The sequence below is a fragment of the Capra hircus genome, chromosome 17, assembly GCF_001704415.2.
Source record: "Capra hircus breed San Clemente chromosome 17, ASM170441v1, whole genome shotgun sequence".
Lineage (NCBI taxonomy): Eukaryota > Metazoa > Chordata > Mammalia > Artiodactyla > Bovidae > Capra > Capra hircus.
In genome coordinates this window covers 583,815-606,276 of record NC_030824.1, presented here as the reverse complement: position 1 = coordinate 606,276, position 22,462 = coordinate 583,815, and the positions used below count along the sequence as shown (strand labels likewise).

At 50.2% G+C, this 22,462-nt stretch overlaps 1 gene segment (V, D, J or C); it reads left to right on the top strand.

Moving 5' to 3' along the window:
• Positions 1–22,462, top strand: part of LOC102176353 — a 460,158-nt gene that overhangs the window by 41,760 nt on the left and 395,936 nt on the right. Inside the window, 2 exon segments of the V gene segment in view lie at positions 5,757–5,837; positions 13,037–13,340. Of these exon segments, the coding sequence occupies positions 5,792–5,837; positions 13,037–13,340 (350 nt within the window).

Below are 22,462 nucleotides of genomic sequence, written 5' to 3'. Positions count from 1 at the left end.
CTGTTCTTGCTCAGCTGGGAGGGCAGCCCTGCTGCTCACTTCTGAAGGGGCTTCAGAAGGCCAGGAGGAAGTGACCCCAAGTCCTGAGCTCCTGGCCTCACCCCCACGTGGGATCGCACAGCACCACATGTCACCACGTGTGTGCCCTGCCGCTCCCTGTCAGTGCCCTGTCACACACACGTGCAGGGTCTGCACAGCAGGCGGGGCTGGACCGTGGGGTCACAGTTAACAGAGATGCACATTGTGGAATATGGTCGGTTTCCATAGAAACAAGAGTCCCAGTGTGAGAGCATCCCTGTGCCCAGGGAGGACCTAGAAAGGCCCCTCAGCCCACTCCCCTGGGGGTGCCATCTGCAAGCCTGCTGTCCAATGGTCTACTCTGCATGGGGCCTGGGACATCTCAGGGGTTGGAGGAGAGGCCCGTGGCCAGCAGGGAAGGAATTTAGTAATTTTCCAGACATGAAAAGATGCAAGCATTAGGATCATGAAATCAGTCCTTGAAAATATCTAACTGCCTAGGGACCTGTTCCACTGGTTTCCCTGGAGCACCGAGTGCCTCGCTCTCCACCCTGAACTGTCCTGCAGTGTGGAAGCTCCGCTGTGCAGCGGCAGAGGCAGTCGGCACATGTCCTGGCTGGTATTCAGTCCTTGGCAAATGCTCTTGGCAAGCGCCAGGTTGTATCTGACAATAATATTGTCTGTTTTCCTGTTCTTTTAAAATTTTTAATTACTTTATTTATTTTTTACTTTGCTGGGTCTCCGTTGCTCTCCAGCTTTCTCTGGTGGCAGGAGCTCTAGCTACCCCTCATTCGGTTTGCAGGCTGTTCCTTGAGGTAGCTTGTCTTTTTGCAGAGCACAGGCTCCAGGTGACTGAGTTTCTGTAGTTGGGGCTCTGGGGCTTGGCTGTTCCACGAAATGTGGAATCTTCCCGGACCCGGTACTAAAGCCGTGTCTCCTCCACTGGCAAGTAGAACCTTAAACACTGGACCACAGGGAAGACCTGGAAATTTCCCTTTTATGTGTTTTGTGTGTGAGTTGTATGTACAGCACTTTAACTGCTTCCTCAAAGAACTACAAATTTTTCATGTTTTTCATGTTAAAAAATATGTATGCAGAAAAAAAATCTATTGCTGAAGTATGTTACATATGGTAAATAAAGATGCATTGTTTCTATTTGTGGAGTAATTTCATGATAAAATGTTCTATGTTTTTCTAAATATTTTAATCTGTTTTTAAATTTTTTCTCTGCTAGAGCCAATGCTGTACCTTTTTAGAAAAGTATGAATTTTATCCCCTTTTACTACAAGCTTTTCCCCACACGTGACCGGCAGGGGGCGCTGTGGGACTGCCTTGGGAGTCCCTGCACAGCTGCTCAGGGAGCTTCACTCAGTGCAGGAGCTGGGCTGGGGGCGGGGCCTGAGCTCCCGCGGGGCCTCAGCCCTGTGTCCTCTCCGGCTGCAGAGCCCCCTGAGCAGGGACCTGTGTGGTTCAGCAGGGGCTTCCTCCCACGGGCTCCCTAGGGGGGAAGCCCCTTCTACCTCTGAGTCTGGGCTGTGAGAGGAGCTCTAGGAGCAGGACTCAGGGAGGGACTGGGCGGGCCCTGGGTGGACCCTCATTTGCATGGCAGCCCCTCCTCTGGCAGAGGCTGAGGGAGAAAAGGAGGCCTGGGGCAGCCCAGCCCCACTGTGGGGACCAGGGTCTTGTGAGCACCGTGGCCTGGACTCCTCTCCTGCTGGTCTCCTCTCTCTCTGCAGAGGTAGGCACAGGCCCCGGGCACCAGGGCTCAGCCCCCAGCCTCATCAGCCCCTGGGGCGCAGACTCTGGGACTCTTTCCTGCAGCTCCTGCCCCATCTCCCCTGTGTCTGTGTCTGCAGGTTCCCTCTCCCAGCCTCTGCTAACTCAGCCGGCCTCCCTCTCTGCGTCTCCAGGAGCATCAGCCAGACTCACCTGCACCCTGAGCAGTGGGTACATTGTTGGTGAATATAGGATTTACTGATACCAGTAGAAGCCAGGGACCCCTCTTCGGTACCTCCTGAGTTTCTTCTACTCAGAATCCAGTAAGCACCAGGACTCTGGGTTCCCAGCCGTGTCCCTGGATCCAAAGAAGCCTCGGCAAATGTAGGGCTCCTGCTCATCTCTGGGCCGCAGCCAGAGGAGGACACTGACTATTACCGTGCTCTACAGCATGATGACACTAATGCTTACCCGGTGCTCCAGACCAGTGAGGAAGGGACACAAAGACCTCCACTCACCCCTTCTCGTGGCTCAGATGAAGTCTAGCTCAGTGGGTGACTTCAATCACCAGTTGTCAGACAAGCACCTGAGTTTTCTCAAAACAGCACATTTGATAATATTGTATCTTTGTCTTCACCTCAACTTTTAGATTGCTAATATTGTCTTATTCAGTGTAGGTTTCATTGTTCAAACGTTGGTTTGTTAAGAGATAAAACACCTCTCAGTGGAGACACTGGAGGAGCCCAGAAAAGGTGGGGTCAAGCCAGGCTCAGGTCAGGGTCGAGGGATCACTAGGACAGGCTTCTGTGTATTTCACTTGGGATTTTGTGATATAAAAGCAAACATGCAGAAATTCATTATATTCTGTTGATGAGCAATGGGCCTCCAGTTTCTAAAAGAAAGTTAGTATCATCTGTAATATGACAAGTAGAAAATGCTTAAAGATAACTGTGAGAAAAGCTGGAATTCTTTGGACTGAAAATTCAAATATATTGCAAGAGAAATATTTTTTAAAAATGAAGAGAAAAATGATTTATTGCCCAGTTATTATTGTCCACACTTTCTCAATATCTGAGATGTAAACCAAAAAGAAAAAAATAAAACTTAAGAAACACATACTAATATCTTTCAATTATTCATATTATTCTTTTATGTGGAGGTGTACTATTTAAGTCAATATGTCCAAAAGGATTATAAAAATTAAAATGCTATTACTCCCTAATAAAATATTTCTGTATTAAATTCTTTTTTATCATAATTCATGCTTAAAACATATTTTGATGAATACTTTGGTATTGCAGAATGAACAATCGATTTAAATCATTTTTCAAATCAGGTACATTCTAGTCTTTGTTATTGCCAATTTAAAATGGGATGTAATTTAAAATGGCAAAAATAAATTTTTGTGACATATCACTGGGATTTTGGCCTAAAGTATGGATCAAACAGACCAAACTTAAAAGTTATCTTTGATGATAGATCACTGTGATTTTTGGTATTAAAGGAACCGGTGACTTATCTATATGAACAAGAAATAAAACTTCCTCCTACCCCCACCAAAACAAATACTCCTCCTTTTAGTTCAAAGCTAAATGCCACTAAGATAACAATCACTGAGAATAACATTGTCAAGCAACTATACGCCAATAATCTTTTTTTAAATACAACAATTATTCCCAAATTGTTCAAAATCTCCCAGCTAACACGGTCTTCACTTGCCACAAAGCATGAGGTAGGAAGTTCTACCAAAAAAGGTGGAAATTGTGAGAAAAGACACAGAGGATAAAACAACCCTGGAACCATCCTCCTTTAGTCCCACATGACCTGATATTTGTGAGGAGGGGGAGGCACTGGATTGGAGCTTGAACTCCAGCAAATGTGTTTTGTTCTGGGAAATCCTGGTGAGGCCCGCAGGACAGCTTGAGTCCTGGGTGCGGCCCAGACCCGGGGGGCAGGGCAGTGAGGGTGCAGTGGCTGGGTGGGGGCCGCTGGGGTGCCCTGAGCTCCACCTGCAGTGGGCACCTGGGGCCACCTCACCCCCAGGAACACTTGTGTGACCTGAAACCTGTTGATGAGAATTAGGATTCAGCGACTCTAAACAGAAGAGGGTGCCAGCGTGATTTCAGGGCTTCTGTCAGGATATCCAAGGCTTAATACGGAACCTACACCCGTGAACCCTGAAAAGAACATCTAAAGGCCACTCCTCACATCCCACCAGCCACACAGAAACAGAGATTTTCTCCACAGCTGTTTTGTCCGTCCCAGAAAGAGGGTGAAGATGCCTGCAACAAACGGGGTGCCGACTGCCTGGTCCTGTGTGTTTATGTGGAGGGTGGCACGCATGTAAGGGGGAGAATCTTGTAATGGACCTTGGCTTCCTCACGACTCTGTCAAATCAATATCAGAGATGAAAATATATAAGAAAATATTCTGAAATGAAGAACCAATACCTTTAGGGCTAGAGATTACACAGACAGCTGATCAGAATGAATGCAAAAGCATTTAGGATAACAAGTATTAGAAAGAGCATATAATGTTAGAGATTATATCAATGTGTAAGTAGTTCAAAGTGTGTGATATTCTGGTGCCAGCTGACTAAAAGACAGTATACACGTTGACCACATGAGTCACGTGTTATCTCCTGAGAAGGTGGAGGGGTGAGAGCAGAGGTCCAAGGTAGCGCCGTCAGCCATCACGAGGAGAGACGCTAGTTCCCACACCGTGCCGGGGGGCCCTGCTGCCTTCTCAGTGTCAGGCTCTGCAGCAGTGCCATGCCACCTGTCCCCCGGGGTCCCCTGCTCAGTCTGCGCTGCCTCCGCCGGGCCATCGTCTGCTTTGCCGTTCAGGTCCTCTTGTCCTGAAAGGGCAGCAGAGCTGGGGATGGGATGCATCTGTGCACCAACAGGCCCCGCAGAAAACCCACACCCTGATGCCTGCTGGCCCCCAACCCTCAGAGCCACCATTGCTCCTCTGGCTCCAGACGTGGCCACTCAATTTCCTTGACGACTCTGGGCCCCTGTCCTAGGATGGAAGGTGAAGACCAGGAGAGTGAGTATGATACGGGCACCTGGTCACAGGCGGTGCCACCAAGGTCACCTTCTCCTCTGTGTCCTGGGAGCTGGGAGCAGAGTAAGCCTGACTCGGGAAGGCAGCTTCTGACTCCCAAGCAGATACAGAAGGAAAGGTGGGATACATTTTATTTAACTGATATAAGAAAGAGGAAACCAGGAGGATAGTAGAGTTAGATCAGGGAGCATATTTAAGAACAAAATGCCTATAATCCACTGGAAAAGCACCCTGAGTATTGTGTGTGTGTGTGTGCGCACGTAAGACACACTGATTCATTACTAACAAAAGCAAAGAATCTGACGGCCTGCGCAGCCAGGTAGCTACATGCATGGGGTCGTCATGGACGACCCTGACTTGATCATGATTTAAAGAAATTTGTGTCACAGATGCCCCCTGTATCCTGACCTCTGAGCAGCCAAGGGTGCTGTGGACAGACTTCCCTGAGGGTCTGAGGTGAGTCTTGAGGTGAGCCCTGAGATGAGCCCCAGACGGCCATGAGGTCATGGAGCACACAGAAGAGGCGCCTGACCTGGCCTTAAGGAGGGGACAGTGCACAGAGCGGGGCCAGGAGATGTTCCTGAGAGGTTCTGATCGGCAGGTCATAGGATGTGTGTCCGGGCCTGGACACCAGGGGGCGCTTGGGGGCTGTTTGTGTGGATCTGGAGGGGTGAGAGGTGGGATCAGCCCAGGTTCAGGTCCCTGTGCTGGAGGGTGGCCAGTGGGTCCGCAGGGGCAGGGCCGTGGGGCTGAGCTCGCCAGCTGTGACCTCCGACCGGTGGGCCCCCAGCAGCCCCGCCCCTGCCTACGCCCAGGTCACCCGCCAGCACAGGGACCGGACCCGGGGCCCAGGGAGGGTCAGGGAGCTGGGGTGGGGGGAGCGTGATTTGCATGAAAGGCCCCGCCCCCTCTCAGGGTATGAAGCCGGGAAGGGGTGGTGTGGGGACGCTCGTGGGGTCACAGACGGCAGGACGCCCTGACCGTGTCCACCATGGCCTGGTCGCCTCTGCTCCTCACCCTGGTCGCTCTCTGCACAGGTGACTGGATGGGGGGACAGGGGAAGGGTCTTGGGAAGACACACAGGCCCTGCTGCCTCCTCTCTTGTCTGGACCCCCGAGTCACCATCTCTGTCTCTCCCCCTTCCAGGATGCTGGGCCCAGGCTGTGCTGACTCAGCCGTCCTCTGTGTCCAGGTCCCTGGGCCAGAGTGTCTCCATCACCTGCTCTGGAAGCAGCAGCAACATCGGGGGTGGTTATTATGTGGGCTGGTACCAACAGATCCCAGGATCGGCCCCCAGAACCCTCATCTATCAAAACAGCAAACGACCGACAGGGGTCCCCAACCGATTCTCTGGCTCCAAGTCCGGCAGCACAGCCACCCTGACCATCAGCTCGCTCCAGGCTGAGGACGAGGCGGATTATTACTGTTCAGCTTATGACAGCAGCATCAGTGCTGGCACAGAGCTCCAGACCAGGGGGGAAGTGAGACAAAAGCCTCTCCTCCCCACAGTCATGGGCCTCGCGGGGCTGAACCATCCCCTGTCAAAGCAACCAATATCTAACATTGTGGAGAAGGCAGGGTGGCGGGGGGAGTTCAGTGCAATCAGGAGCTTACTTTACAAGAGGCTTTCTGCTAGTCCCAAGGAGCTGATGTCCCCATGAAGGAATTTAGTGATTTTCTAGATCTGAAGAAATGCCAGCACTGGGATCACGAGATCAGTTCCTGAAAACATCTAACTACCTGTAGACCTGTTCCACTGGTTTCCCTCGAGCACCGAGTGCCTCGCTCTCCTCCCTGGACTCCTTGCATGCAGTGTCGAAGGTCAGCAGGTACAGCTGCTCAGGCAGTTGGCAAGTGCTCTAGTTGTTGTTCAGCTGTTGGCAAATGCTCTTGACAAGTGGCAGTTTGCAGTTGACAGTAATAGTCCCATTTTCCTGTTCTTTCTTAGAGCTTTATTACTTTATTTGTTTCTTTATGACTGCATGGGGTCTTCATGGCTCATGAGCTTTCTCGGGCAGCAGGGAGCTCTAGCTACTCTTCATTCTGTTTGCAGGCTTTTCATTGTGGTGGCTTCTCTTAACACAGAGCACAGGTTCCAGGTGCCAGGCTTCGGTAGCCGGGGCTCTGTGGCTTAGCTGTCCCTCAGAATGCGGCATCTTTACGGACCGGGTACTGAAGCCACGTCTCCTCCACTGGCAACCTTAGACATGGACCACGAGGGAAGTCGTGTCAACACCCCTTTTATGTTTTGTGTAACAGTTGTAGGTACAACACTTTGCTTCATCAAAACCACAAAGTTTTCGTACTTTTCAGTATTATATATATATATAAAGAGAGCATGTCTATGGGGAGCCTGGAATTGCTGAAGTTTGTTCATATTCCCAGGTTCCTATGAAGTATTGGACCTGTACAGCATTGGACCTTGCTTTTATCACAAGTTAGAACGTTAGGAATGTTAGGTCCACGAATCAAGGCAGATTGGAAGTGGTCAAACAGGAGACGGCAAAAGTGAACGTCGACATTCTAGGAATCAGCGAATGGACTGGAATGGGTGAATTTAACTCAGATGACCATTATGTCTAATACTGTGGGCGGGAATCCCTTAGAAGAAATGGAGTAGCCATCCTAGTCAACAAAAGAGTCCAAAATGCAGGACTTGGATACATCAAACGTGACAGAATGATCTCTGTTTGTTTCCAAGGCAAACCATTCCATATCACTGTAATCCAAGTCCATACCCCGATCAGCAACGCTGAAGAAGCTGAAGTTGAATGGTTCTATGAAGACTTATAAGAGCTTTTAGAACTAACACCCAAAAGAAATCTTCTTTTAATTATAGGGGATTGGAATGCAAAAGTAGGAAGTCAAGAAACACCTGGAGTAACAGGCAGATTTGGCCTTGGAGTACAGAATGAAGCAGGGCAAAGGCTAACAGAGTTTTTCCAAGAGAACACACTGGTCATAGCAAACACTCTCCTCCAACAAGACAAGGGAAACCTCTACACATGGACATCACCAGAAGGTCAGTACCAAAATCAGATTGATTATATTCTTTGCAGCTAAAGATGGAGAAGCTCTATACAGTCAGCAAAAACAAGACCGGGAGCTGACTGTGGCTCAGATCATGAACTCCTTATTGCCAAATTCAGACTTAAATTGAAGAAAGTAGAGAAAACCACTAGACCATTCAGGTATGACTAAATCAAAATCCTTATGATTATACAGTGGAAGTGAGAAATAGATTTAAGGGACTAGATCTGATAGAGTGCCTGATGAACTATGGACAGAGGTTCGTGACATTGTGGAGGAGACAGGGATCAAGACCATCCCCAAGAAAAACAAATACAAAAAAGCAAAATGGCTGCCTGAGGAGGCCTTCCAAATAGCTGTGAAAAGAAGAGAAGTGAAAAGCAAAGGAGAGAAGGAAAGATATACCCATTTGAATGCAGAGTTCCAAAGAATAGCAAGGAGAGATAAGAAAGCCTTTGTCAGTGATCAGTGCAAAGAAGTAGAGGAAAACAATAGAATGGGAAAGTCTAGAGATCTCTTCAAGAAAATTAGAAATACCAAGGGAACATTTCAAGAAAAGATAGGCTCAATTAAGGACAGAAATGGTATGGACCTAACAGAAGCAGAAGATATTAAGAAGAGGTGGCAAGAATACACAGAACTGTACAAAAAGACATTTTCATGACCCAGATAATCACGATGGTGTGATCACTCACCTAGAGCTAGACATCCTGGAATGTGAAGTCAAGAGGGCCTTAGAAAGCATCACTACTAACAAAGCTAGTGGAGGTGATGGAATTCCAGTGGAGCTGTTTCAAATCCTGAAAGATGATGCTGTGAAAGTGCTGCACTCGATATGCCAGCAAATTTGGAAAACTCAGCAGTGGCCACAGGACTGGAAAAGGTCAGTCTTCATTCCAATCCCAAAGAAAGGCAATGCCAAAGAATGCTCAAACTACCGCACAATTGCACTCATCTCACATGCTAGTAAAGTAATGCTCAAAATCCTCCAAGCCAGGTTTCAGCAATACATGAACTGTGAACTTCCGGATGTTCAAGCTGGTTTTAGAAAAGGCAGAGGAACTAGAGATGAAATTGCCAACATCTGCTGGATCATCGAAAAAGCCAGAGAGTTCCAGAAAAACATCTATTTCTGCTTGATTGACTATGCCAAAGCCTTTGACTGTAGGGATCACAATAAACTGTGGACAATTCTGAAAGAAGTTGAAATATCAGATCTCCTGACCTGCCTCTTAAGAAATCTGTATGCAAGTCAGGAAGCCACAGTTAGAACCAGAGATGTAACAACAGACTGTTTCCAATGTGGGAAAGGAGTACGCAAGGCTGTATATTGTCACCCTGCTTATTGAACTTCTATGCAGAGTACATCACGAGAAACGCTGGGCTTGATGAAGCACAAGCTGGAATCAAGATTGCTGGGAGAAATATCAATAACCTCAGATATGCAGATGACACCACTCATGTCAGGAGGTGAAGAATAACTAAAGAGCCTCTGGATGAAAGTGAAAGAGGAGGGTGAAAAGTTGGCTTAAAGCTCCACATTCAGAAAACAAAGATCATGGCATCTGGTCCCATCACTTCATGGCAAACAGATGGGGAAACAGTGGAAACAGTGGCTGACTCTTTTGGAAGACTCCAAAATCACTGCAGATGGTGACTGCAGCCATGAATTTAAAAGATGCTTACTCCTTGGAAGGAAAGTTATGACCAACCTAAACAGCATATTGAAAAGCAGAGACATTATTCATTATTTCGCCAACAAGGTCCATCCAGTTGAGGTTATGGTTTTTGCAGTAGTCACGAATGGATATGAGAGTTAGAGTATAAAAAAGCTGAGCACCGAAGAACTGATGCTTTTGAACTGTGGTGTTGGAGAAGATTCTTGAGAGTCCCTTGGACTGCAAGGAGATCCAACCAGTCCATCCTAAAGGGGGTCAGTCCTGAATGTTCATTGAAAGAACTGATTTTGAAGCTGAAACTCCAATACTTTGGCCACATGATGCAAAGAGCTGACTCATTTGAAAAGACCGTGATGCTGGGAAAGATTGAGGACAGGAGGAGAAGGGGACGACAGAGGATGAGATGGTTGGATGGCATCACGGAGTCGATGGAAATTAGTTTGGGTAAACTCTGGGAGCTGGTGATGTACAGGGAGGCCCAGCTGTGGTGGTCCACAGGGTTGCAAATACTTGGACATGGCTGAGCGACTGAACTGAACTGAGCTGAACTGTTACATATTTCCAGTAAATAAGGATACATTGCCTTTTTGTGTAGTAATTCCATGATAAAATTTTCTATTTTTCTAAGTATTTTAATGTTTTTTAAAATTTTCTCTAGTAGAGCCAATGTTGTACCTTCTTATAAAGGTAGGAATTTCATCTTTTTCTGCAACATTTTCCACATGTTACAGACAGGGGGCGCTTTGGGACTGCCCTGGGGTCCCATCACAATTGCTCAGGAAGCACCACTCCACTCCAGGAGCTGGGCTGGGGCAGGGTCTGTGCTCCTGGGGGCAGTCAGTAGTGTGTCCTCTCTGCGTGCAGAGTGCCCTGAGCAGGGACCTGTGTGGTCTCAGCAGGTGCTTCCTCCCAGGGGATCAAAGTGGGTAGCCCCTACCTCTCCCTGAGTCTGACCTGTGAGCTGCGCTCCAGCACCAGGGCTCAAGGAGGGGCTGGGTAGGTCCTGGATGGACCCCATTTGCACAGCAGCCCCTCCTCTGGCAGAGGCAGGGGCAGAAAAGGCGGCCTGGGGCAGCCCAGCCCACTGTGGGGACCAGGGTCTTGTGAGCACCGTGGCCTGGACTCCTCTCCTGCTGGTGCTCCTCTCTCTCTGCACAGGTAGGGGCCGGCCCCGGGCACCAGGGCTCAGCCCCCAGCCTCATCAGCCCCTGGGGCGCAGACTCTGGGAACCTTTCCTGCAGCTCCTGCCCCGTCTCCCCTGTGTCTGTGTCTGCGGGTTCCCTCTCCCAGCCCGTGCTGACTCAGCTGACCTCCCTCTCTGCGTCTCTGGGAGCATCAGCCAGACTCATCTGCACCCTGACCAGTGGGTATTGTGTTGGCGCCTATGCCAACAGAAGTCAGGGGTCTCCTCAGTAACTCCTGAGGTTCTACTCAGACTCCAGTAAGTATCAAGGCTCCAGGGTCCAGACGTTTTTCTGGATCTAAGGCTGCCTCAGCCAGTGCAGGGATCCTGCTCACCTCAGGGCTGCGCCAAGGACGAGGCTGGCCATTTACTGTTCAGACCGTCACAGCAGCACTGATACTAACAAGGTGCTCCAAACACACAAGGAAGTGAGACTGAAACCTCCCCTGTGCCCTCCCCGTGGGGCCACCCGTGCTGCTCTGTCTGGACCACGTTTGACTCTGATCAACCTCCTGAGGTCACTTCTGGGCTTCCCGAGAACGACAGATCTGACCTGTCATGTACTGTCCCTCTTCTCAGATCTGAGACTGACTGATGGTTCAGATACCTCAGCCCTCTCTGTTTACAGACAGAAATCCCTGCCGAGAGATAAAAATATCCCAGTGGAACTGTAATAAGTGGCAGAAAGAGGCTGGTCCCAGCCCTGCCTCACTCAGACACCAAAGAAAACCCTTAAGAATGCAAATATCTTTGTAAAAATTATACGTCATCTGTTAAGAAATAAAGTTTCATAGGATACATGCTGTGTCATTGAATTAAAATGTTCTTAGTAAAAGGAGAGAACTCCCCCAAATAATGATGGAAACCCACGTCAGTATTCTTGCTTAGGGCAACCCATAGACGAGGAGCCTGGCGGGCTACAGTGCATCGGGTCCTGAAGAATTGGACACGACTCAGCGACCAAGCAAGAACGGTACCGCTGTCAACGCAAAATTAAAAGAGAGCATATGATTGTCCTCAGAAACTTCATGCAGCTATTTTAAGTGCTGACCTTAGATTTTCGGCAATCCATTCACACGTTTCGGTTCATTTAAAATCTCGCAGTCACACATCTGCAGTGTAACATGCACACGCAGTGCAGGGCAAAGTACAGTCGGCTGGCCTTTTCCGATCAAACAGTCCCTGAACTGTACCTTCTCAAACCCACTCTTTGATCCTAACAGCCATCACGTATCAGACTCCCTGGGAACAAAAGTCACTCAGAGCCCTTCAGAGTCTCAACAGAAACTGCCGGGAGCATCACCAGCCCTGCTCCCTGCAGCCGGTGCCCTGTGCCGGCAGGAGAGACGCCCAGGAGGTGTCCCTCATGAGACAGGACAGCGGCACGGGGTCCCATGTGTGGAGAGGCTCGTGCACAGTAAAGACCCAGGCATTTAGGTTCCAGGGCCTCTCCCCGCACCCTCCTCCCCTCCACAGGGAAGAGCCCCGTCCTCCTCAGGGCTGAGGGGACACCCAAAGGAAGCAGGGCTCTGGCCATCAGGGAGGAGGCCCAAAGAGAAGGGACCCCTGTCCTGCGCAGACAGGGACGGGCCTCCCTGGGAACAGAACTGCCCTGATCAGATCCTGATCTGAGCGGAATTCATGTCCCAGACGTCCCCTCACCCCTAATCCCTGAGCAGCCGGGAGAAAAGTGGACACACTCGACATGAAGGGTCTGAGGAGAGCCTACGGTTGGCCCTGAGGTCACAGGGACCCAGAAGGGGCGCCTGGCCTGCACCCGAGGCGGGGACAGCGCACAGAGCAGAGGGCAGGAGCTGGCCCTGAAGGACTCTGCTGTCCCGGCCACAGGATGTGTGTCTGCGCCTGGACACCAGGGGCCGCTCGGCGGCCGTTCCTGACAGTCAGGGGCGAGAGCCGGGCCCGGGGCTGACTGCCTGGCGGCCTCTGCTCCGGGCGCCGAGCTGTGACCTCCCACCCACGGGCGGCCCACAGCCCCGGCCCTGCCCAGCCCTAGCTTCCCTCAGGCACAGGGACCTGACCCGGGGCCCAGGGAGGCATCAGAGAGCTGGGGGGGGCGTGATTTGCATGCGAGGCCCCGCCCCCTCTCAGGCTATGAAGAGGGGCAGGAGCGGTGTGGGGCCGCTCTGCTCAGCTGTGGGGCCACAGACGGCAGAACGCCGACATGTCCACCATGGCCTGGTCCCCTCTGCTCGTCACCCTGGGCGCTCTCTGCACAGGTGACTGGATGCGGGGACAGGGGATGGGGCCTGGGAAGACTCAGACCCTGCTCCGTGCTCTCGTGTCTGGACCCCAGAGTCACCATCTCTGTCTCTCTCCCTTCCAGGATCCTGGGCCCAGGCTGTGCTGACTCAGCCGTCCTCCGTGTCCGGGTCCCTGGGCCAGAGGGTCTCCATCACCTGCTCTGGAAGTAGCAGCAACATCGGGCGTGGTTATGGTAGCTGGTACCAACAGGTCCCAGGATCAGCCCCCAAACTCCTCATCTATGGTGCAACCAGTCGAGCCTCGGGGGTCCCCGACCGATTCTCTGGCTCCAGGTCTGGGAACACAGCCACCTTGACCATCAGCTCGCTCCAGGCTGAGGACGAGGCGGATTATTACTGTGCAGCTTATGATAGTAGTAGCAGCAATGGCACAGTGCTCCAGGCCAGGGGGGAAGTGAGACGAAAACCTGCTCTCCCCCAAGTGACGGGCCTCCCGGGCTGAAGCATCTTCTGCCGATGCAGACACTTCTGTTGTTTCTTTGATTTAAAACGGAGGTCTGAGCCCCACACCAGGAACTTGGTCCTGGAAATCTGTTCAGATCATCTTAATTCTGCCCCATCATCAAGGCTTTTCTATGGCAACCACATGGTGTTTGATTATCTAAGTGAAAGTGAAATCACTCAGTCGTGTCCGACTCTTTGCGACCCCATGGACTGTAGGAGCTACCAGGCTCCCCCATCCATGGGATTCTCCAGGCAAGAATACTGGAGTGGGTTGCCATTGATTATCTAAAACTGCGCACAAAGTCCTGAATGCCCGAGGCCCTGGGGTCAGAGTCCATGATGGTTCAGGTCAGAAGCAGAGAAACAGAGTGGAGCTGGGTCTGGTTCAGGAGGCATCACTGTCCAGTACGTGTCCTGGTCACAACAGCTCTCGTCCTCTCTGATGCTAGTGGTGGACCCTTGGGGATCCCTGCTCCGTTTCTTGGTCTCAAGGCTGCAGTTGGGGCTCCATGGCCATCGGTGGGCTGAGCTGAGGCCCAGGCTGCTGCTCCTGCCTGTCCTGTGACAGCCTCTCAGGCTCCCCCAGAGCTCCAGGCCTGTGGGAACTAGACCAGGACTCCTTTCCCTCTGGGGAGATGGGGCCACGCAGCGGCTTCCTGCTCAGGCTTTGGCTGGACCTGCTGCTGCTGCTGCCCCACCCTGGGTCCAGGACATCGGGGGGTCTGCCTGTGCATGGAGGCTCCTCCTCTCCCCTCTGTCCTCAAAGTCCGTCCAGCAGCCTGTTCCCAGGAGAGGGTCTCGAAGGAAAGAGAAAATCTGTCTCCCGTCACTGGGGACATACGGTCCGTCTGTTCTATTCTCAGGGTCCGAGGTGGGGGATCCGTCTGAGGGGATTTCAGACCTGGGTAGCCCCACTCTCCCCCTCACCGCTCTCTCCTGCACAGGGAGCAGGTCTTGCTCTCTGCTTTCTCTGTCCTCTCAAGGCATCCAGGGAAACGTCAGGGTGGACTCAGTCAGGGTCAGTGACTCTGTCCATGGACACTGAGCCACACTCACCCGCACTGGGATGAGCAAGAGTGTAGGCACCAAGGGGACAGCTTGGCTGCAGCAACAACTGGGCAGGGTCCACAGACCCCTGACTCCAGGAGTCACAACCAGCCCGCGGGGTCTCAGAGAGGCTCTAGGGCAATTAGCACCAAGGACGAAGCTGATTGTTCTCGCTCAGGTGGGAGGGCAGTCCAGCTGCAAACTGGGGCTACAGGCCAGGGGGAAGACAGCCCCGAGCCCTGAGCTCCTGGCCTCAGCCCCACGTGGGGGCGCAGAGCACCACATGTCACCAGGTATGTGTCTTGCTGCTCCCCGTCAGTGGCCTGTCACACACACGTGCAGGGTCTGCACAGTAGGTGGGGCTGGACTGTGGGGTCACAGCTAACAGAGATGCGCATTGTGGAATACGGTCGGTTTCCATGGAAACAAGAGTCCCAGTGTGAGAGCATCCCTGTGCCCAGGGAGGACCTAGAAAGGCCCCTCAGCCCACTCTCCTGGGGGTGCCATCTGCAAGCCTGCTGTACAATGGGCAGTCTGCTGGGGGCTGGGACATCCCAGGAGATAGAGGAAGGGCCTGCGGCCTGCAGAGAAGGAGTTTAGTGATTTTCTAGATATGAAGAGATGCAAGCATTGGGATCATGAAATTCGTTCCTGAAAATATCTAACTGCCTAGAGACCTGTTCCACTGGTTTCCCTGGAGCACCGAGTGCCTCGCTCTCCACCCTGAACTCCTTTCATGCAGGGGCGAAGCGTAGCAAGTGCAGCTACAGAGGCAGCTGGCAAAGGCCCTAGTTGTTGTTTTACAGGAATTAGCAAATACGGGTTTGTAGAAAGTGCCAGCTTGTAGTTGACAATAATATTGTCTGTTTTCTCCTTATTTAAAATGTAACGTATTTGTGTATTAATGACTGGGCTGGGTCTTCATTGCTCCCCAGCTTTCTCCGGTGGCAGGGAGCTGTCGCTGCTCTTCATTCGGTATGCAGCCTTTCATTGAGGTGGCTCCTTTTGATGCAGAGCACAGGCTCCAGGTGAGCAACCGTCCGTAGCTGGGGCTCTGGGGCTTAGTTGTTCTGAGAATTGTGGAATCTTCCTGGACCAGGTACTGAACCCATATCTCCTCCATTGGCAAGTAGAACCGTAAACAATGGACCGCAAGGGAAGCCCTGTAAATTGCCCTTTTATCTGTTTTATGTATGAGTCGTATGTATGACACTTAAACTACTTCCTCAAAGAACCACAAAATTTTTCATGTTTTTCAATGTTAAAAAAAATGTATACAAAAAAATCAGTGGGAAGCAAGTAATTGCTGAAGTATGTCACATACGGTAAATAAGGATACATTGTGTCTTGTTGAGGTCCTTTAATGGACCAGAACCTGGTGGTCCGGAATCAACATTAAGAAAGTAAGAGAGAGAGAGATAAGCTGATATTCCTTGGTTTACGCAGCAAACCAATAAAGCCCTTGATACAGGGCTTGCATCGCTCATGAAGGCACTAGCCGTCCTCTCGAGGGGGTGAAAGCACAGTGCACCTTCTCGAGAGGGTCTTAGGAGCCCAGGCAGGAGAGTGAGCACAACAGGTTTCTATACTCCGGAGAATTAGAGAGAGAGAGACACGGGGACCCAAGCTCTGATGGAGCAAAGGTGTTTTATTTAACTTAGTGTGGGTCTATCTACTGTCTTACAAGGTAGCTTTGTTCAGCAAAGATAAAGATCAAAAGTCCAGACTTACAAATTATCAAGGAAACATAAGGCAATCCATACCAAAGAGAGAGGGTTATAAATAATCACTTTTACCGTATGGTTCATAAAAAGGAAGAGGGTCGTAAATAGCTACTTATCACCACACGGAAAAACTAATGAAGGAAATGCATGCGGTCCTCAGCCCCGGGAGCGTTTGCCACCCCTCTTAATTCCTGAATATTCAGGAATTAATAAGGAACAGAGGATTCAGGACAGATCCAAAACAGCGCACAGGAAGCCTCCTGTTAAATGCTTCCTTACAGTGTCTTTTTGTGGAGTAATTCCATGGTAAAATTTTATTTTTTTCTAAGCATTTTAGCCTGCTTTTGAATTTTTCTCTACAAGAGCCAGTGCTATACTTGTTCAGAAAAGTATGAATTTCATCCCCCTTTTCTGCAAGCTTTTTCTCACATGTAACCAGTAGGGGGGCACTGGGAGTGCCCTGGGGTCCCTGCACAGCTGCTCAGGGAGCACCACTCACTCCAGGAGCTGGCCTGGGGGCCTGTGCTCCTGAGGGAACTCAGTGGTGCCTCCTCTCTGGCTGCAGAGACCCCTGAGCAGAGACCTGTGTGGTCTCAGCAGGGGCTTCCTCCTGGGGGCTCCCTAGTCTGAGCCTTGACCTGAGCTCCACCACCAGGGTTCAAGGAGGGGGAGGGTGGGCCCTGAGAGGACCCCTATTTGCATGGCAGTCCCTCCTCTGATAGAAGCTGGGGGAGAACAGGAGGCCTGGGGCAGCCCAGCCCACTGTGGGGACCAGGAAGCTGTCAGCACCATGGCCTGGACTCCTCTCCTGCTGGTCTCCTCTCTCTCTGCACAGGTAGGCACGGGCCCCGGGCACCAGGGCTCAGCCCCCAGCCTCATCAGCCCCTGGGGCGCAGACTCTGGGACTCTTTCCTGCAGCTCCTGCCCCATCTCCCCTGTGTCTGTGTCTGCAGGTTCCCTCTTCCAGCCTGTGCTGACTCAGCCGGCCTCCCTCTCTGCATCTCCGGTTACATCAGCCAGACTCTCCTGCACCCTGAGCAGTGGGTACAATGTTGGTGATTTCTCCTTATCTTGGTTCCAGCAGAAGCCAGGAAGCCCTCCATGGTATGTCGTGAGGGTCAAGTCAGACTCCGATAAGAACCAAAGTTCTGGAGTCCCCAGCAATTTCTTTGGATCCAAAGATGCCTCAGCCAACGCAGGGCTCCTGCTCATCTCTGGGCTGCAGCCCGAGGACGAGGCCGACTATTACTGTGCCGTGTGGCATGGCGACACTAATGCTCACACGGTGCCCCAGAGCAGTGAGGAAGCGAGACAGAAACCTCCTCCACTCACCCCTGCTCGTGGCTCGGATGAAGTCGAGCTCGGGGTGACTTCCAATTGTCAGATATTTGGCAAGCACCTGATTTTCCTCAAACCAGCAGATTTTATAATGTATCTTTTGCTTCAGTTCAGCTTTTAGATTGCTAAGATACTCTTATTCAATGCAGGTTTTCTTGGGCAAATGTAGCTTGTTCAAAGATAAAAACCTTTCAGTGGAGACCATGGTGGAGCCCAGAAGCGGTGGTTTCAGGCCAGGCCCAGCTCAGGGTCAAGGGCTCAATAAGACAGGCCTCTGTGAGTGTTTCACTTGGCATTTTGTGATATAAAAGTCAACATGCAGGAATGAATCGTATTTTGTAGTTCAGTAATGAATCATCATGAGAAACGCTGGGCTGGATGAAGCAGAAGCTGGCATCAAGATTGCTGGGAGAAATATCAATGACCTCAGACATGCAGACGACACCACCCTTATGGCAGAAAGTGAAGAAAAACTAAAGAGCGTCTTGATGAAAGTGAAAGAAGAGAGTGAAAACGTTGGCTTAAAGCTCAACATTCAGAAAACTAAGATCATGGCATTCGGCCCCATCACTTCATGGCAAATGGGTGGAGAAAGAGTGGAAACAGTGGCAAACTTTATTTTGGGGGGTTCCAAAACCACTTCAGATGGCAACTGCAGCCATGAAATTAAAAGACGTCTACTCCTTTGAAGAAAAGGTATGATCAACCTAGACAACATATTAAAAAGCAGAGACATTGCTTTGCCAACAAAGGTCTACCTAGTCAAGGCTATGGTTTTTCCAGTAGTCATGTATGGATGTGAGAGTGGAACTATAATGAGTGCTGAAGAATGGATGGTTTTGAACTGTGGTGTTGAAGAAGACCCTTGAGAGTCCCTTGGACAGCAAGGAGGTCCATCCTAAAGGAGATCAGTCCTGAATATTCATTGGAAGGACTTATGTTGAAGCTGAAACTCCAGTCCTTTGGCCACCTTATGCAAAAAGCAGACTCATTTGAAAAGATCCTGATACTGGGAAGGATTGCAGGCAGGAGGAGAAAGGGATGACAGAGGATGAGATGGTTGGATGGTGCCGGAGTCCAGCTCCAGCAGCCAGGGATTCAACCTGAAGGGATGGGCAGTGTCGGCGAGAGAAACTGAGGCAGCCTCTCATTCTTCTTGGACTGCCTGTTTATTTCAAGCTTATGATTCTCTTTTATATTTTTACAAAAAGCATAGGTCAGAGGTTTGATATTTTTAGTTGCCATTGACCCAGATTTATTTTTCTCCAAAAATCATTGTTCCCCCTCAAAAGGAGTTCCTTCCTCAGTGATTCTCTTATCGACTTTTTCTCATGTGTCCTTGTGAATACGCTGTAACTCATGCTAATGTCTGGGCTGCATACCACATTCCTCAGTGTAGTTCTTATCTTTCTAAGTCCTGTTTGCCCCTAGTATCCTAAGCTCACTATTTCTTAGAAAGGGCTTCTAGCTAATAATATCTCTAAAGGCCCTAATTTTTATAAGCTATAGGAGAATATTGTAACATTACAGCAATCCTTAAATCTTTAGCTTCTAACTATTTTAATTATTCCTAAGCCCTAAATTCAGCAAACTCCTTTGCCATAAACACTTTTCTCACACATAGGCTTCCGATAGGAATCCCTCTCAAGCTGTGGCCTCGGTGCTCACCCTGGAACACTCTCTTGTAAAAGTCCTTGAACAAATGCCAGTCATTAACTTCATGAATTATTCTTTGAGCACAGCTGCAGAAGGCTTGATGCCTTCTCTTGCTCCTCCCAAAAACAATAAGCACCTTAATATTCTCTTCAGTCAACTCAGCCGAGGAAAGGAAAACACAAGTCAGAATCACGAAGCCTAACTCCTTGATTCCGGGCCCGTGCCTACGGAACAAAGGGAGGGGGTTTAGGGCCATGCCTCTATTTTGTCAGTAATGCCTAACGAGGCTCCCAACAGGATGGCACCACCGACCCAAGGGGCATGAGTTTGAGTACGCTCTGCGTGTTGGTGATGGACAGAGAGGCCTGGGGTGCTGCAGTCCATGAGGCTGCAAAGAGTCAGACATGACTGAGTGTCTGAACGGAACGGAATAAATCTCCAGTTTCTAAAAATAAAACCACTAACATGTATGATACAATCAATATAAAACACTTGAAGAAATTAAAGACACAGTGAATAGATACTCCAGGTTTGTAGTTCAAAACAGAGTGTCCCTAAGATGACAGTCATTGAAAATATCACAGCCTTGTAAAGCAGCTTGTTGTACAGCCACAAAGTCATGTCTCACTCTTTGTGAACCCATGAACTGTAGCACGCAAGGCTTTCTGTCCCTCACCATCTCCTGGTATTTGCCCAAGTCCAAGTCCAAGTCCAAGTCCAGTGAATCGGTGATGCCATCCAACCATCTCCTCCTCTGTCATCCCCTTCTCCTGCCCACAATCTTCCCCAGCATCAAGGTTTTTCCCAAGGAGTCGGCTGTTCACTTCGGTGGCCAAAGTATTGCAGCCTCAGCTTTATCATTGTCCTTCCATGAGTATTCAGGGTTGATTTTCTTAAAGATTGACTGGTTTGCTGTCCAAGGGACTCTCAAGACTCTCCTCCAACACCACAGTATCATTGTAAAGCAACTATACTGCAATAATAAAAAGATAACAATCATTCCCAAATGGATCACAAATCTCCCTGCAAACACGGTCTTTACCTGCCATGAAGCACAAGGTAGGAAGTTTTAGCAAAGAAATGGAAACTGTGAGGAAAGACATAGAGGATAAAACAGCCCTGGAACCAATTTCCTCTAGTCCCAGATGAGCTGATATGTCTGAGGAAGGGAAGGTGCAGCAGGGGTCCTTGAACTCCAGGAATACAGGAGTCCTGAGCTTCCCCTGAGGTGGGCACCTGGGGTCACCTCTCCACCAGGAGCGCCTTTGTGACCCACAACCTGTTGGTGAGAATTTTGACCCGGGTGCTCTAACAGAAGAGGGTGTCAGCGTGATTTCAGGGCTCCTGAAATTCAGGGTGGTATCTCCAAGGTTTTAAAAATGGAACCTACATCTGTGAACTCTGAATACAAAATACAAAGGCCACCCCCGACCACAGACCCCTCACCAATCACACACGCACTCACAGATTTTCTCCACAGCTGCCCTGGCTGGTCCCAGAAAGTGAAGCTGCCCTGAAACATGGAGGGTGCTGACAGCCAGATCCAGCGGGGATATGTGGAGTCACGGATGCACTGGGTGGGGGAGTGTTTTTCCCAGACCTTCACTTCCATGTAAGTTTTCAAACCAATAATAAAAGTCAAAAATTATGTGAAATTATTTTGATATGAAGAATTAATATGAGAATTACTGTGCTGTAAATTAATGAGAATGAATACAAAAATATTCACGTTCACATTATTAAAAATACTATAGAATTTTAAAATTATATAAACCAAAATCACTGCAGATGGTGATTGCAGCATGATTTAAAAGACGCTTACTCCTTGGAAGGAAAGTTGTGACCAACCTAGATAGCATGTTCAAAAGCAGAGACATTACTTTGCCAACAAAGGTCCGTCTAAGTCAAGGCTATGGTTTTTCCAGTGGTCATGTATGGATGTGAGAGTTGGACTGTGAAGAAAGCTGAGTGCCGAAGAATTGATGCTTTTGAACTGTGGTGTTGGAGAAGACTCTTGAGAGTCCCTTGGACTGCAACGAGATCCAACCAGTCCATTCTAAAGGAGATCAGTCCTGGGTGTTCATTGGAAGGACTGATGCTGAAGTTGAAACTCCAATACTTTGGCCACCTCATGTGAAGAGTTGACTCATTGGAAAAGACCCTGATGCTGGGAGGGATTGGGGGCAGGAGGAGAAGGGGACGACAGGGGAGGAGATGGCTGGATGGCATCACCGACTCAATGGACTTGAGTTTGGGTAGACTCTGGGAGTTGGTGATGGACAGGGAGGACTTGCGCGCTGCGATTCATGGGGTCACGAAGAGTCAGACACAACTGAGTGACTGAACTGAACTGAAAAGCAGTTCAAAGTGTTTCTGAATCTGTTTCCAGTCATAAAATTAAAAGCATAAACTTTGACCATATTTGTATGATAACAATAAACTTTCAGTAGAAATACAAAAGAAAACTTGAACAGGAGTGAAACAGTTTCTTCCAGGAAAACACTCAGTAGCTGGGCTGTGCAGTCCCTGCATGGTTTACAGTGTTGCTTCCTTACACCTGCTTCCCTAGAGAAGCTGGAGGGGGTGTGAGCAGCGGGGACGGGGCGGAGCCCTTAGATGTCAGTGGGAAAGATGCTGGACCCTGACACCACTCGAGGGCCGCTCTGCCTGCTCGGAGTCAGGCTCTGCAGCAGTGACATGCCACCTGCCCCCTCCCCGCTGAGCACAGAGTCCGGAGCACGGTCTGACTGTCTCAGCCGGGCCCACTGTCCAGCCCGGTGCTCAGGTCCTCTAGTCCCGGAAAGAGCGGCAGAGCTGGCGCTGTGAGGTGTCCGGGAAGCAACAGGTGCCAGCCAGAGACCCCAAACCACGATGCCTGCGGGCCCCCAGCCCTCAGGAGCCGCGATCGGTGCTTTGGCTCCAGACGCGGTCACTCAGGTTCCTTGACCACTGGGGCCTCCTATCCTCGGATGAAAGAGGAGGAGGACGGGGGTGACCGTGATCCGGGCACCTGGACACAGGTGATGCCACCACAGTCACCTTGCCTTCTGTGTCCCGGGAGCTGGGAGCAGAGTTAGCCTCACTCAGAAAGGCGGCTTCTGCTTCCCAAGCCAACAGGGAGTGAACACGCGGCAAGTGCTTTATTTAACTTAGGTAGGAAAGACGAGACCGGGAACCAGTACAGTGGGGTCACGGAGCATATTTCAGAACAAAATGCTTATTCTCCCTGGGAAAGGACCTGGGAGCAAGCTGTGTGTGCTTGTGTGCGTGTGTAAGGCA